At 43.5% G+C, this 14,341-nt stretch overlaps 1 protein-coding gene across 1 annotated transcript; it reads left to right on the top strand.

The window, feature by feature from the left end:
• Nucleotides 1–377: 377 nt before the first annotated feature.
• Nucleotides 378–12,992, top strand: sall1a (spalt-like transcription factor 1a). The gene is made up of 3 exons (XM_061745774.1): nt 378–1,289; nt 6,767–10,221; nt 11,242–12,992. Exons 1-3 carry the CDS (start codon nt 1,217–1,219, stop codon nt 11,680–11,682), a joined length of 3,969 nt encoding a protein of 1,322 aa, XP_061601758.1. The 5' UTR covers nt 378–1,216; the 3' UTR covers nt 11,683–12,992.
• Nucleotides 12,993–14,341: the final 1,349 nt, after the last annotated feature.

Here is a 14,341-nt window from a genome sequence, read left to right as displayed (position 1 = left end):
ATAAGTTTCCTAATTATTTAGTGTGACGTCAGAAATGAATGCATTAGACGTGGGTGCCAGTCAGCCATTCCCTCACAAAGAAAAGTTAAGGTTAGAAATGAAAATATTTATTTATCCCTTTTCAGATGAGCAGACTTCGGTCTCTCCGCTGTCTCTGCCTCCTCATCCAGGAGCGCACAAAACGTTTGGATCTGCTGTGCGTATTCAGAGTGAGAGAGAGGGGCGGAGGAGAGAGACAGAAACAGAGAGAGGGAGAGAGAGAGAGAAGAGAGGGAGGGGTGGAGGTGAATGGTTGCGTGACTGAATAGCTCTGTGACCAATCAGCTCCTAGATGGGCCGGCTCAGCGTCTGTCCCGCTGCCGCTCTGGCCCTCAAAGTTTGTTTATTCGCGGAAAGCAGTGTGTGATGAAAACGTGTTAGCAAGTAACTCCCTTTCTGCTAATAACAATCAAATGAAACCGATTGGGACCTTGAATCACAGCGTGGACTGTTTTCTCTCTTTTTTATAGAAGGGAGGGGGGGACGCGTTCCGCCGGTGCCATTTACGCACGGAACATACCAGCGCAACGCTGCGTTTTAGCGCACCGGCCGCCTCGCTGAAAACTCTTCAGAGAGTAGCCTTTCCAGCACAACAAGAGCTGAATTACAACCATCTTAATGCGAGAGAGGAGCGAGGACATCCGAAGTGTAGAGAGAAGAAAGTTGGTGGGAGATCGCGGAGGTCTTCATCTGCAGGAGAGGAAAAAGCAAAGAAAGAAAAACTGTGATCGCCGTTTAATCATTGTGAGAGATTGAAAGATACTGTCGCAGGAATGGACTCGAGACGCTGACATTCCCCTGTAGTAGTCAAGATAAGCTTTTGGCTTGGCTATAACAGAAGGGGTTAACTCAAATCTAGAGGGAGTGTGGAAACCCAGCCTTTCTTCTCCATACGGATCAACTCATTGGGTGGGAGCTGAGAGAGAGACAAGAGTCCCCAGCAAATCAGGAGCTAATTGATTAAAGAGACTTCATTTGAATAGGAGGGGGGCTGGCGAGGTGCCAATCGCCTTTCAAAGAAGCCCCCCCTCCCTCCCTTCCCCCGTATGATTAATCGCAGAGCATTATTGATAATCATAACGGGGCACATGCGCGGTGGATGGGCTCGATTTACGTAATTTTTGAGGAGGTTTTGTAGTCATTTTTTTATTCTTTGCCTGCTGATGTGCCAGCCAGCATGTCGCGGAGGAAACAAGCGAAGCCGCAACACTTCCAGTCCGACCCTCATCTGCCTCTATCAGAGCACAATGGTGAGTCCGAGTGAACTGTCGCTCCTTTCATCCAACTACTGTGAATTTCTCACACTTTTTTAGCCGACTTTCACGGCGACTTGTGGGAGAAAGCTTATCGGCAAAGTTTACACTTGGAAAACGGCTTTATGCGGCTACTTTCTGTTTCTTTTCTAAATCCATCGCTTGATGGAACCCTTTAGGACTATTTACAAAACTTTGCTCCATTTAGATTCTTTTTTTTTTTTTACTCACAGCCTTTAATCAAACCGCAAAGAGGAAATTGCTACATTTTATAGATATGTATTTCTCGACTCCATAATAGTTATTATATAACTGGCTTTAAAACATTTCAAAAAATCAAATAATTTTTCTTCACTCCAACATTTCCGACTTTTCATTAAGTCTGAATTGAAGTATTATTATTACCAATATTTTTACATGTATTCATTGAGTAAGTTAGCGAGAAACTCACGGCCGCGGCGGTCCTCGGTGGTCCTCAAGGTTGATTTATGGTTCCGCGTTACAGCAACGCAGAGCGTACGGCGCAACCTACGGCGTAGGCTCTGCGTCGATTTAACGCAGAAGCATAATTCAGGCTTCAGTAGTCGGTCCCGGTGCGCGGATGCGGACCACCCTGCTGCTCCTGCTGCTGCTGCCGGCTCTCCTGCTGCTTCTGTCGGCTCTCCAGCTCCTGCTGCGTCCCTGAGCCACAAACTGCCCCCTTTTCTCTGCGCGGAGCCTCCGCTGAAGAGCTGAAACGCAACCGCGTTCTCCCTCTTTTATGAAAATCATTATCAGCAAGTCATCGCTTGTTTGCGCACTCGTGGTTTATTCCCCTGAGCTGGGGCGAGAAGGAAAGGAAACTGTCCCAAAAGAGTCAGGACAGCATCTTTCCTTTTTTTTTTCGCCCCCTAAATTCTCAAACATTTTCTCCAGTTGACTCATCTTTTACACTTTTTTGTGCAAAAAGCAGCATGTGAAAGTTGAGCGTTAGTCACTGAGACGCGCACACTAACATGCAACCACTTATCGTTTTATTTGAAGACGAAATTGTTCTTGTTGTTTTTGTTTTTTAAATCCCAAACCAACTTACAAATAACCCTATTCTTTATTTGCGCGCTATCGGAATATAAATATCGATTGAATTGCATTTACTATATGGATAATCCTACATGCAAACAGCAAAGTGTGGCTTAAATGGAGCCTTTGCTTCTAAAATGTTAGATGAGTTTGGACAAAGTGGCCTTGGGAAGTGCAGATCCCCGGCTGTGCTGCAGCTCTCAGAGTTTCGCAGAGCAGCCGGCCCAGTGAAGTTGCAAGAAGCCGAATTCTTTTTTTTTCCTCCTTCATGTTTTTAACGAGAAGCGAGAAATTCAAGGCAACAAATATATCAATTTAAACTCCTTCGAGAAAAAGAGTAAGGCGTAAATGCGGCATCAGGGCATGCATTTTTTTTGTTGACCGACTTTTCTAAAAACTAAAACACACACACACGCGCGCACACACACAGTTCCCCATATTGTTCTTAATTTCAAGAAATGGCCTAAGTTGTCTGCCATACAGCACGAACGAATCTGATCACGTCTACCTTTTTTTTTTTACGATTATTATGATTATTATTCTTTTTGATTGCGCCAAAAATTATGTCAGACGGAAAACCTGAAAAAACACAAATTATATTAAAAACCTATTTTATTTTACTTTATTTATTTTTTGCTTGTGTAAGGCCAGGCCCATAAATGCGGGGAGATATTCTCAATGGCGTCCTGTTTTTAGTCCTGCCTGAAAAGCATGTGCAGCTCATTTAAAATAAATACTTATTTCTCTCAGGAAAAAGTCATCCATAGAAGCGTTTTTCTATCCTAGTGCATGTGATTTTTAGAAACCTGCTTGTTAATGCAAAACATTGTTAATTCTTGGGTGCTTTTTCTTTTCTTTTTTTGCTGCAATTTCAATTAAATATAATAATCGCATAGAAGTCAAAAGTCACTTTTGTAGCCAATTCTAGTACTCTGCAGAATACTACACTACACAGTTAAAACCTTAAAATACCTCTATAAGTCGTGTGTGAGTGATAGTTGCAGTGGGGTGTTGTCTAAAAGTTTGGGGGTATTTTGCAGAGACACTGTTAGATGGGCTGTTTGTGTTGTGGAGACTTGTGGGAGCCGGAAGTGGAACATAAAGTCGTGTTCGTAGCTGAAGTCAGTGATGCTGAGGGCCGTGGTTGCTGGGAGGTCGGAGCGAGAGCCGCAGAGGGTGGGATGTTGAGCTGTTTTAACCTTTGCCAGCGTCCCTCTGTGTGGAGGTGGTCAGAGTTCAGGGCCTAGTGTGTTTCTCACTTGCCTTGCCATTGACCCTGCTGATCGGAGCTGCAGGCGGCCCAGCAAGGCCTCAGCTCTTTTTTTTTTTTTTTTTTTTTTTAAGTGTGTGTGCCTGTGAGGCCTTATCAATGTTGTGGCCATCCCCTCACGCCCTATCAGAGTAGCCCCCCCACCACCGGAGGGGAGATTGGCAGGGCAGCCCCCTTTACGCTGTTGTCCTCTGCAAACACAGACTGCAGTTGCTTGTCAGGTTGCCAGTGTTTATGTGGTGTGAGTCTAGGTGTAGCGAGAGGGACTTGCTTTGTCTTTTTCCCTCCCCTTGAGCTCTCACCGTGTCACTGGGGCAGAGCCTGAGACTCGAGTCCTGTCCAGGACTACGGCAGCTTTAGTGGGACCCCATCTAGTGTTCAGTGGGATGAGTCCTGAGGGCTGGAGAGGATGTGAGCAGAAACCCTCCTGAAGTTACAAGTGTCAAGAGGCTCACAGAGGCCCCCCTGCAAAAAAAATAATGTAGGATCTCTCAAAGCTCTCCGTCAACTTTTTTGACTAATCCTCGCTTTCCCGACTCTCATAGTCAGGCTGCTCAATCTCTTCAAGGCTCTGTTCTTCTGCTCTTTGTCTTTCCTGACACCCTTTAGCCCTGCACACTGCTTACATCTTGCTCTCGATAGAGATTCTGTAGACGTTTCACACACTCCGTCTTCATACCAGCTTGACTTTATCTTGATTTTAATTCGAAGTTAATCCTTGCTATTTTCAGAACTAAGCTTAACACTAGCATCTGCTGTTGGCTATACTTGTCTTATATGGACAGTGGATTTGTACTGATTCATTGAATCAGTTTTGATTTTTTTTTTTTCGTCATCGTAGTTGAAAGAGACAATCTGTTGCTTTTTAGAAACTTAAGTTGAAAGGATTCTTGTGTTTTTCATCTGTTACGACTGCTATCATTTTCTTCTTCAACTCTGCAAACATCATTTAGATTTAGGCAGGACAACACCATGCATTGCAGTATTACTCAAATTTGATTAAAAACCAGAAAAAAAATTCAGTTTCTTATTTAGTGACACGTACGTCATTTGTTCTTGCGTTCTTTTTTGCTGTTGAGTCGTGTTCCAGTTGTCGTATTATTATCATGAATTAATTAGATGGGATTTTCGTTTTAAAATTGTGTACGAGCTTGGTATTATTTGAAATGTTTAAATGATTTTTGAAATTGAACTATACAATATAGTTTGAAATAGTTTTGATTGAAAAGAAAACTTTTAAAAAGGTGTGTGTGTGAACATGAAAGGTAAATAAGTTTTGGATCTACTGTTATTCCTGTTCGCTGCCCGTGTGCTATGTAGTGTGTGCGCTGACTTCATCTGACACGCATGTTTGTGCCAACACAGATATTTTATTAATGATCAACTCGGCATTTCTCTGAAGTTTGGGAGACAAAAGTATCTGTTCTGTTTTCATCCCTCTCTGCGGCATAAGACTGCATTTTCTTCACACTCGTTTGTACACAGAGAAAAAAGGTGTTTATTTCTCCCTCACATTTTTCACACAATGAAACACTTTTTTTCTCTTTTTTTCAAAATTAACGCATTGGGGTGTAGGTTGGTGGGTGGGTGGGTGAAGGGTGGGGGGGGATTTAACATGAAAAGTTATCATTAAAGTTGAGTCTTCCCTGTTTGCATGGTTTGGTGGTGTGAGGGCCAGGGTTTACTGTCATGGCAACTTTGCGTTATCTGATGTCTCTGAGCGGAGAAACATTGAGAGAGATAATCCCTGAATTAAACAGGATCTGCTTTGAGTCGACTGAGATGAGCAGGGCCAGGCTGTGCCGACGATCCCCGCCGCTCCCATGCTGCGTGAACAATGGGAAGGCATCCTGTCTCTCTGTGGGGCAGGGCTGCACTTCTCTGGGTTTCATTTGCAAATGAATTCTTGGCCCCGATGAAAGTGTTGAGGGCCCGGAGCCACAATGAAAGGGATTCATAGAGAAATGCAATTTGTAAATCAACTTGTATGTTAAATAGCAAGATTTTAGTGTGACAAAGAGGGAAATGAATAAGGAATGTCTGGAGCACAGCGGTGGCTCTGGGGGCAGGGTGTCGTCTGACTTGTCCTGTTTATTAAAATGGAAAAATTTGGAAACCTGTCTCTGTGTGCATGTCAAAGGGGGTCGTTTCTTTTGAATTTTGCTCTGAGTAGCGGCGGAACTTGCTGTGTCTGCATTACTCATTCTGGGATGTGGTGTGTCATGTTTGTGAATTTTGGCAAGTTTTTGCTGCCTGCATTTTAAGCATACTTGGTTTATATTTAAAACATGTCTTTTTTTCATATAATTTGATTCCAGCATTTCCTTTTCCTATTGTGGTAATCTTTTGGGAGTATAATAAGTGTAATTATAAATATATATAGTATTTTACTTCTCAAACAATAAGCAGCTTTTTTCACTTTTTAAGGTATTACAAACCAGAGAAAAATGTTTTTTATTTATTTTTACCTCAGAGTTTAGAGTTTTAAATTTTTTCCTGTTCTTTTCCCTACTTTGTTTAGTGTGTGCATGAGTTCGCTGCCACGGGCTCTGTTGTTCTTGTCTCACTGTGATTGCAAGCTTAGTGGGTACAAATTAGTTTAGTGACAGATAACCTGTCCAAGATGCCCATAGTTGGCTGAAAATGAGCAAAGTTGACAGCAAATTGAAAGTCTAATAAGTACTTCAAATGCTTGATTTGCACCAAGTGGACAAGTAGACTTTGAAGGGCATGGAATATAGGAAATCAATGCCTTTCTATGAAATTTCATTAAGACCCAATGTCCTCACTTCATTCTCTTCTATATTTTGATGGATTATCTGCAGAAAATGATTACCTTTTTCTTGGACTGATGAAACCCAGATGTACATCTTCAAAGATCACTTTTAAGCAATATTTGAGTAGTTTCCATTGATTTTGTATCCTCTCTTATCATGTTTCAGAGGCCATTGCATTGAACAAGGCCCCTTCTCATTTCTGTCGGCTTATTTTTGCTTTTAGACCGTTGTTTTTGTGAGCACATCAAAAGGGATAAGTGTAAAACTGATTAACTTAAGATTAACAACAATGGAATTTGAGGAGATAAAGCTGCTTCTTCAGCTGCAAAACATTTCTAATCACTAATCCTCTGTTTCCTCTTTTTCAGGGGACACAGAACTTTGCTCCGAGGAACCCCCCTGCAAGGAGTCAGACGCCCATGTCTGTAGCAGATGTTGTGCTGAATTCTTTGAACTTTCAGATTTTGAGGAGCACCAGAAAAATTGCACTAAGAATCAGTTAGTTCTGATTGTGAATGAAAATCCTGCCTCCCCTACCGGAACTTTCTCACCCGGGTCTCCTCCCCTTAATGCTGATGATCCGATGAATGACACAGCTAATAACACTGATCAAACAGAGTGCAGTGACCTTTTGGAGCCCAACACTCTTGAAAAAGACGAATCCATGGATGTGGATGTTTCCGGAACGAGCAGTGGTCATGAAGAGGAAGGCAGTCAAATGGAGGGCAGGAGCCCCATTAATACTGCCAGCAGCCATGCAGGCAGGGGCACCGCTGGCCCTGCAGTAGGTACTCCAGCTATTTCTGCCTCTCTACCTCAGCTCAGTAACCTAACTGAACTGGGGAACTTCTCCATGATCAACAGCAATGTCATAATTGAAAATCTACAGAGCACCAAAGTGGCTGTAGCTCAATTCTCGCAGGAAGCCCGGTCCACTGGGGGCCCCAGAGTGGCAGTGCCAGCTCTGATGGAGCAGCTTTTAGCCCTGCAACAACAGCAGATCCACCAGCTGCAGCTTATTGAGCAAATTCGCCATCAAATACTGCTACTAGCTTCCCAGTCACCGGAAATGCAGGTACCCCCAACTACTCCTCCAGGCACAATGGGGCCTGCTGCCAGCCCACTGACCACACTCAGCTCACATCTCTCCCAACAGCTGGCTGCAGCCGCAGGTCTGGCGCAGAACCTGGCGAGTCAGTCAGCAAGTATAAGCAGCCTAAAGCAGCTGGCTGCAGCAGCACAGCTACCTCAACCCAAACCAAGCAGCAGTGAAACATCTCAGAGCATAACCACACTGGGACCATCGACAGTCAATCCCCAGTCCGCTGACAAGAGGCCTGGTGTTATGAGTAGCCTCCAATCTCAGCTAAGCAACTCCGTGGTCGCTAAGTCATCAACGCCAGCATTTGGAATAGGTAGCTTGCTAAGTTCTGCAGTGAATCCCCTTCTACCTCAGCCCCCACCTGGTAACCCCCTGTTTTCTAGTTCTCTGCCGAGTGTTGGTACCACCGTGGAGGACCTCAACTCTTTAGCAGTCCTCGCCCAGCAACGGAAAGGAAAGCCGCCAAATGTCACTTCATTTGAGCACAAGAGCAGCTCTGACGATGCTTTCTTTAAACATAAGTGCAGGTTTTGTGGCAAGGTGTTTGGTAGCGACAGTGCCTTGCAGATCCACCTGCGCTCTCACACTGGCGAGAGGCCATACAAGTGTAATATCTGTGGCAACCGCTTCTCCACCCGTGGTAACCTGAAGGTGCATTTTCAGCGTCATAAAGAAAAGTACCCACACATCCAGATGAACCCCTATCCTGTCCCAGAGCATCTAGACAACATACCAACGAGCACCGGCATTCCATACGGCATGTCTATGCCCCCCGAGAAACCTGTCACCAGCTGGCTGGACAGCAAACCAGTTTTGCCCACTCTGACGTCCTCAGTTGGCATGTTGCTGCCACCAACCATACCAAGCCTGCCCCATTTTATCAAAAAGGAAGACCATTCAATAGCCATAACTAGCCCTTCTGTTACTGCAAAGAATGACTCAGGTCCTGCGGAGCCTTCAGCTAAAAGTAATGATGGAGTGTCCGAAGAAGGTGAAGGTGCAACTTTGCCTACCTCAAATGGAAAAAATGAAGAAGGTAGCCACTCCTCAGGCTTAATGACAAATGTGAGCTCTGTCCCGGAGAGCTGTATTGAGTATACAACATCTAACAGTCCACCCATGATGACCAATCCACTCATGCCTCTTTTGACTGATCAGTTCAAGGCTAAGTTTCCCTTTGGAGGCATTCTGGATCCCCTCCAGGGGTCAGAGACCTCCAAGCTGCAGCAACTTGTGGAAAACATTGACAGGAAGGTGACAGACCCAAATGAATGTGTGATCTGCCACCGGGTGCTGAGCTGCCAAAGTGCTCTGAAAATGCACTATCGCACTCACACAGGTGAAAGGCCCTTCAAGTGTAAAATATGTGGCAGAGCGTTTACCACCAAGGGAAATCTTAAGACCCACTATAGCGTCCATAGAGCCATGCCCCCTCTTAGAGTTCAACACTCCTGCCCTATTTGTCAGAAGAAGTTCACAAATGCTGTGGTTCTTCAGCAACATATCCGCATGCACATGGGTGGGCAGATCCCCAACACACCTCTACCAGAGAGTTATCCAGAGTCCATGGCTTCTGACACTGGCTCGTTTGAGGAGAGAAACTTTGATGATATGGACAACTTCTCCGATGACAACATGGAAGGGATGGAAGGGATGGAAGGGATGGAAGGGATGGAAGGGATGGAAGGGATGGAAGACGGTCCGGACAGCAGTGTGCCAGACACACCAAGGTCGGTCGATGCTTACCAGGACAGTCTTTGTAACTCCCCAGCTCCCCCTGAAATGGCTGGTCAGGAGGGGCAGGAGAAGAATGGCCACAATAATCCCCAAAATAATGAAACGGAGCAGGTCCCGATCAGCCAGATGAAGGTCATTGCAAATGGTTTAATTGAAGGGGATTGCCTCACCAATGACTCTTCATCTCTAGGAGGGGATGTTGAAAGCCAGAGCGCCGGGAGTCCAGCTGTGTCAGAATCTACCTCCTCCATGCAGGCACCATCCCCCAGTAACATGCAGTTCCAACCACATAAATCCCCCAGCTTTGAGGAAAGGCACCAGAGGGCCTTATCCTTTGACCATCCCAGTGCAAACTTCTTGCACTCTCACCCTTCCAACATCGGAGCCCTGGATCTGACATCTGTCAATACCCCAAAAGACCCGCTGGGCATGTTATTCCCGTTCCGTGAGCGTAGTACCATCAAGAATACATCCTGTGACATCTGTGGGAAGACCTTTGCTTGTCAGAGTGCCTTGGACATTCATTATAGAAGCCATACCAAAGAGCGACCATTCATTTGCACGGCTTGTAACAGAGGTTTCTCCACCAAGGGCAACCTTAAGCAGCACATGCTAACTCATCAAATGAGAGACCTGCCCTCGCAGCTCTTTGAGCCATCAAATACCAGCCTGTCGTCCAGCCCGACCCCTTCCCTCCTCTCTGTCTGCTCTCTCAACAAACCGGAGGTCAACGGCTTCCTCCATGGCCTCCACCCAGAGAACAAGGATGTTTCCCCAAGCTTGGTCACATCATCTGCCTCCACCTCACCAGTACTCTCTGCTGCTCCACCACGCAGGACGCCTAAACAACATTTCTGCAATACCTGCGGGAAGTGTTTCTCCTCTTCCAGTGCTCTGCAGATCCACGAGAGAACCCACACAGGAGAGAAACCTTTTGCTTGCAGCATCTGTGGTCGGGCTTTCACCACCAAAGGAAACCTCAAGGTAAATGTTTAAACACCCAGAGGACTCCGTTCCTCCTAAAAGTTTGTTCGTGAGAATGTTGTTGAAAACGGAATCTCAGGGCTGCTAATTAGTTTTCTATGGCACGTTAGTACACTTGACATCATGAGGTGATAATGTTAATTAATGAGGGTAACAGTTTTGTGAGAGTCAAATTACTGAGTGGAAAGAGTGAATCATGTTGCAAATATGATTTTTGGATAGACGTTCCAGGAGCTGATCAGCTGAGAGGGATTGGGGACTCAGAGTTAATTATCACAATGATCTAGACCAGTCTGTATTTTTCCATAGCAGGTACTGTAAAAAGTTCCCAAGCTTAAATAATTTAGAAAATCAACTACTCAATGATCGACAGAAATGTGGGGAAAATAATGTGCACTGAAAATTAAAACATATCAGATAGTTTTGAGGGAGTAAACTCTTAATCTGGGATAGGAATTTAGATCATAATTTTTGTTTTATATGTTGATAGGACTCTTATAGAGTTTAACTATTCTTTCTATAGTAATCAGTGAAAAGCCCTTTTTATGTACATGGATGTAAATAAAACACATTTGAATGTGATTCTCCAAATGTGTATTTTAAGAGTTATGAAGGAGAAAAGGATACTGTCTCCGTTAGAATTGCACTGGCAGAGGTGAAATGTCACATGTAATAATAGCCGGGGCAATGAAACTAGACAGTGTAATTTTTGCCTGAGCCCTGCAGTCCCCTATGTGAGATGAGGAAATTAAGCTTTAGATTAAACACCATCTTGCCAAAATAAGATGTTTACACCTTAGTAGTGTATAGGCAGTGCAGCCAGCTAACCAGTCTGCTTCACCCAGGATATAAAGCTATTTTTAATACAGTCAAACATTATGATTATTTTTTCCATTGCATCATCTTATGTGCAGCTCTTGTGGCCAAGTTTGCAAACAATTTTTTTTAATCCCTTTCTTTTCTCTCTTTCGTCCCTCCCTTTCCCCTTTTCTTTTCCTTTTGTGCTCCTTCCCGGTGTAGGTTCACATGGGCACGCACATGTGGAACAGCGCTCCGGCTAGACGTGGCCGCAGGCTTTCTGTGGACGGGCCAATGGCCTTCCTGGGCACGAACCCAGTCAAGTTTCCTGAGATCTTCCAGAAAGACATGGTATCGAGATCGAGCAACGGAGACCCGGCCAGTTTCTGGAACCAGTACGCCGCAGCCTTCTCCAACGGCCTGGCGATGAAAACAAATGAAATATCTGTCATTCAGAACGGAGGCATCCCACCCATGTCGGGCGGCATGGGGAACGGGGGGAGCTCTCCTATAGGTGGCCTCACGGGCAGCCTGGACAAGCTGCACAGCACAGAGCCCAACGCTGCTCTGGCTGGTCTGGAGAAAATGGCCAACACGGAGAACGGGGCCCACTTCCGGTTCACACGGTTCATGGAAGACAATAAAGAGATTGTCACCAATTAGAGTGCATGTAGTCATGTTGACGTTGGGCACGGACACGCGAACGATGCCTCGAGGCATTCTGTACACACACACACACACACACACACCCCCACACACACACACACACACACCCACACACACACACACGAGACAACGAGCAAGGAGGAGAACAAGTCGGGGATAAAATCAACTGAAATCCTTTGCTCACCACTGAATCTTTACGAACACGAGTGTAAAGACAAGTTGCTTTTTTTGTACAATGTACATGTTATAGTTTTAAGGAGCTTATTTATTAGTGATTATAATCTTGCTTGAAAACAAGTGAAAGCATTAACAGTTAGGTTTCGTTTATTTTAAAGCCAGAATGGGTATGTATGGGTGCTTTAAAAAAAAAAAAAAGATGTGCTTTTGAGACTTAGAAAATCTGGTTAGATAACCTTACCTTGGCATTAAGTTATTTTCTGTCTGTAGTAGCTATAACCGAACTGTCTATGTTCATGTGATGCATTAGCCCTGTAATAAGCATACAGACTTGCTGTAAATAATGTACACTGATCTCCTGTAGATGGTCTAACATCTGTGTGTTCCTCCCCTCCCTTACCCAGACTAAATAATGACATTCAAGCAAGGGACAAAATGATGTGGTAGTCCTGTCTTTGCAGTTGTTATTTACCTTTATCTTATTTAAGGAAGACAAAAATTTGAAGTTTGCTACATTTTCGAGAATCTTCTTTAGTGTTGTTTTGCTGTTACAGTCTCTGTGTAATGTACTTTTTGTTTACTTCCATATTTCCCCCCTATCGCTCTTTTTTTTTCTTTTTTCTTTTTTGTTGCTCATATTTTGCTGTTGTTGAGGACAAGACAGTTACTCAGATGGGAGCATTCTGTGCGGTTTATTTTGTAGTTGTTTTTTTTTGTGTGTGTTTTTTTTGGATCCAAGCAGTCAATCATTTGAGAAGGATTCTCCTTTACTTTCTCAGCTGGATTTCCACGTTGCTGCTATGTCCCAGCATCCTCACTGACATCAAGTGCGAAGCTATGTGTTGAGGCTTTTGTAAATAAGTTCAGATGTGGAAATACAAACTCCCCAGCAAAGAAAATGTACATAGTACTCACAGGATAAGTCCATCATGGCCCGGGGACAAAATGATAGTGTTTTTATAAATATAAATATATATTGGGTTTCACAACCTTGGACTGTTACATGCACTTTCTTGGAAAGTTGGAAGATCTTTATGGGTCCAGTTTCTCTACACTTTAATACCTACTAACAACTAAGATACTGTAATTCTTTACTCTAATAATCAAATACATCAGTTTTCCAAAAGAAACATTGAGTGTTGTGTGCTTTTATTTCCTCTCTCTCACAAATAAAGCCACATTTCACGTAATGTATTTAACACTAATTTCAGTATTGCAAATTTGAATAATTTGCGCTTTCACTGACGGTCAGGAATCCTCGCTCCGAAGTTGAAAAAAAGAGCGTGGATTTAGGCTCATAATTTACTAAGTGAACCCCTGAAATCACTGTAGAGGGTACAAATCGTTAATTATTCGATTTATGGCTTTTTTTGCGCAAAGTTTTCTCAGGACAATTACTCATAAATAAGAATGCTGATAATAAAATAAAAAATATCAAATCTGTCACTGATTTCTCGAATTTTATAGCATGTTTAAACATATGTGTGTATGTACAGTATATGTGTGTGTGTGTGTGTGTGGTGTGTATACATAGTCTATATGATATATTTATTTATGAATCGCATTATTGCACAACAACGTCTGAAAAAAGATGCCACGGATTTCTCGTTAATTTGGTCCGCGGCCTTAAAGGCGTTTACCTCATATTTTTTTTATTCAAACTGAACATTTTCCCCCTTTTGTATTTCAACAGCTGCATTTCATTTAACACATCGTTGCACATCCTGCAGTACAGGATCTGTTAATTTCTGTCCAGCATCCTCGGCGCTCTCCCTCCTTTTCACGAAGCACAAATCCCCAATATTTACGTTTTAGATTTCAAGACGTCGGAGCTAAATGATCCTTGCCCAGAGTGCCTGTTTTCTTTTTAACAGTCACATCTGTTCCCCTGAGCTGTGTTTGTGCAGCGCGTCGGCTTCCTCGGAGATTCCTTCAAAGACAGAAAGAAAAATAAAACCGAATCCACATTCCTACTTAATTATGACAAATACTTCGTTTCTTTGTGCTTTATTTCAAATATTATTCATTAAAGGCTAAAGGTAATTCTTATCCTGAATCCAGTCTTTATTTTGGCATGATTCACTTTTTATAATTTTTATTTCTATTCTTTTAGTATAATGTTTATTTATAAATTATAATCAAATGGATTTATTTAAAAAAAAAAATCAATCTACTTAGTCTGTAATGATTATACTTGTGTTACAAGAATATACCAAGCTTTGGGAGAATTGACTAAATAGGACGTTTTTTTTTTTTTTTTTTTTTTAAGAGAAGAATAAGAAAGTAAAGGCTGCTCACAGGTGGGGAGCACAAGCACACAGCAATATTTGCATGTTGATCTCTGTGTGAGCCTCCCCACCGCCGAGCGTGGACCGGACTCCAGCCTCTGGGTTCCTTGCTCCACTATCGATTGAGCTGTGCTGTATTACAGAAACACTTGAATCTCAGGTGGCAGGAATGTGTACGATTGATCTCTTCC

The sequence above is a fragment of the Cololabis saira genome, chromosome 2 (assembly GCF_033807715.1).
Source record: "Cololabis saira isolate AMF1-May2022 chromosome 2, fColSai1.1, whole genome shotgun sequence".
NCBI lineage: Eukaryota > Metazoa > Chordata > Actinopteri > Beloniformes > Belonidae > Cololabis > Cololabis saira.
Note: the sequence above shows the minus strand (reverse complement) of the source record. Positions and strands in the feature narration are given on the sequence as shown.